Source organism: Pseudomyrmex gracilis, unplaced genomic scaffold, assembly GCF_002006095.1.
Source record: "Pseudomyrmex gracilis isolate BER0280 unplaced genomic scaffold, ASM200609v1 scaffold_55, whole genome shotgun sequence".
NCBI classification, from domain to species: domain Eukaryota; kingdom Metazoa; phylum Arthropoda; class Insecta; order Hymenoptera; family Formicidae; genus Pseudomyrmex; species Pseudomyrmex gracilis.
Window position 1 is genome coordinate 117888 of NW_018020639.1, and position 1843 is coordinate 119730.

The window sequence follows — 1843 nt, forward strand, 5'->3', positions numbered from 1 at the left end:
CAAAAATATGCAATTGGTTACGTTAGTAACCAATTCAAATGGGTTTCAAAGGGCAAATGTTTCAATTATCACTGGTAATTACTGATACACGGTGTTAGAATTTCGTTACGCATTTCCAATACTGACAAGATACACCGATTCACTGTCGTCTCGCCAAGCACGGCATGCTATATAACGTCAGTATTGAATTAAATATCGATAAATCACTTTAATAAAACATTACCGTGAAACAACATGAGAACGAGTAAACATAATTGTCAACATCGTTTCTTGCCGGTCACGTCAGTATAGGATATCACCATATTTCGGACGACTATATTTACTAGCAAATCCGGATGTTGCACAAGCTGGTGCATAAATATTATATTGATGGATATTATATTGATAGTAGACATTTATATTGATGCTTGAAAACCTTTATGCAGTTTATTTTTAATAATAAGCCAACGCATACACAAAAACTCCAAAAATAATTTCTACATATCCGATATGTCTTATTATGTGTTAGAGCAAATCTAATCGTTTTAACATTATTATTCGTTTTTGAGGAGATATAAACGTTTTGCTTTTTTTTTTCTTCACTACGGTTACGCCATGACTGACAAGGAAACTTCTATAATTTCGCGCCTTCTTCCATCTCCACCAGTTGTTTATGTCGTAGTTGCGGATTATCCTTGTGAAGATGCAGATTGTGCAGGTATACCAGTTGCAGGTGCTGCCGGTATAGTTGCAGGTGCGGCTGGTATAGTTGCAGGTGCGGCCGGTATAGTTGAAAGTGCTGACGGTAATGCTCCTGGTGAAATTGCGGGTACTCCTGGTGGAGTTGCAAGTCTAGCAAACGGCCGTATCATTTTATCATTAAATATATGAAGAAATCGGGCCGGGAAATTCAAGAAATATTCAAGGGGATATTCAAGATCATAAAGATCATTCGAGCGAGCTGGATTCGAGGGGGACAAACCCTGGTAAGCGGGAAATCCCTGTTGTCCTCTCGTTTCCTTCGTACAAAAATATAAAGTTAAAACATTGTTACTCTCCAAGTTACATGCGAACAAACAGATCAGATTCGTAAACTTACGGAAATAATGGCGAAAGCCACGGTTAGCACGATTAGGCACACTGTCAGTTGCTTCATGATGTAGCACTGGATTTTCACTTCTCTTCAATGCTGTGTCGCGGTGCAGCGGCCGCATTTATATCGAACCGTTCAACAATCATCTTTTTGTTGAGCATTGAAATGAAAAGAATGATCTGTTTTACCGCTTGCGTAACACACGATAACGAAATATCTTTATACATATGACTTAATGAGAATAATTTATGCACAAAGTGTCGATACATTCCGCATTCCATTTCAGACACACAGGAAAATAATAATGTGTTGCCGGTATAAAACCCGTCACACCATATGTTCAAACGTAACAAACGTTTGTTTGACAAGTGTTGTTTCAAAAAATTTTCGATTAAGTTAAGAAATTATGGCAGTCGTCTTTACAACCTCGACGTTATTTGTTGAGTATTTTAAAAGCTCTCGTTTGTTCTTTATATAAATAATTAACACATGTGAGGGCTACATTAATTTTGGTCGATCTTCCGTTCCACAGGCGACGTGTGAGTATACATTGTAAAAATAAGCCCAGCTCGTATCACACATAAGCTACCCAAAAAAAGTGAGATAAAAGATTCTTTCTTTCTCTAAAAAAGAAATCTCCAGGTATTTAACCCTCGAGTTCGATTACTTTTTACGTTGTTTACACGCGAATCAATTTTTGTTTCGACTATTTTAGTCGAACGCGTTTCAGTTCAAATTTATTCAGCAATCTGTAAGATAGAAGACTTAATT

At 37.1% G+C, this 1843-nt stretch overlaps 1 protein-coding gene across 1 annotated transcript; it reads right to left on the minus strand.

Moving 5' to 3' along the window:
• Positions 1-398: 398 nt before the first annotated feature.
• On the minus strand, positions 399-1188 carry LOC109853819. The gene is made up of 2 exons (XM_020426296.1): positions 1079-1188; positions 399-998 (listed from the first exon to the last, which is right to left on the minus strand). The coding sequence occupies exons 1-2, from the start codon at positions 1133-1135 to the stop codon at positions 669-671; spliced, it is 387 nt and encodes a 128-aa protein (XP_020281885.1). The 5' UTR covers positions 1136-1188; the 3' UTR covers positions 399-668.
• Positions 1189-1843: the final 655 nt, after the last annotated feature.

What these genes read in the sequence shown, in the direction of transcription:
- LOC109853819 (XM_020426296.1), bottom strand. Translation starts at nt 1,135, where the DNA reads ATGAAGCAACTGACAGTGTGCCTAATCGTGCTAACCGTGGCTTTCGCC. An exon ending in TGGCTTTCGCCATTATTTCC is followed by an intron (nt 999 to 1,078) that starts GTAAGTTTACGA and finishes TTTTGTACGAAG; the next exon opens with GAAACGAGAGGACAACAGGG.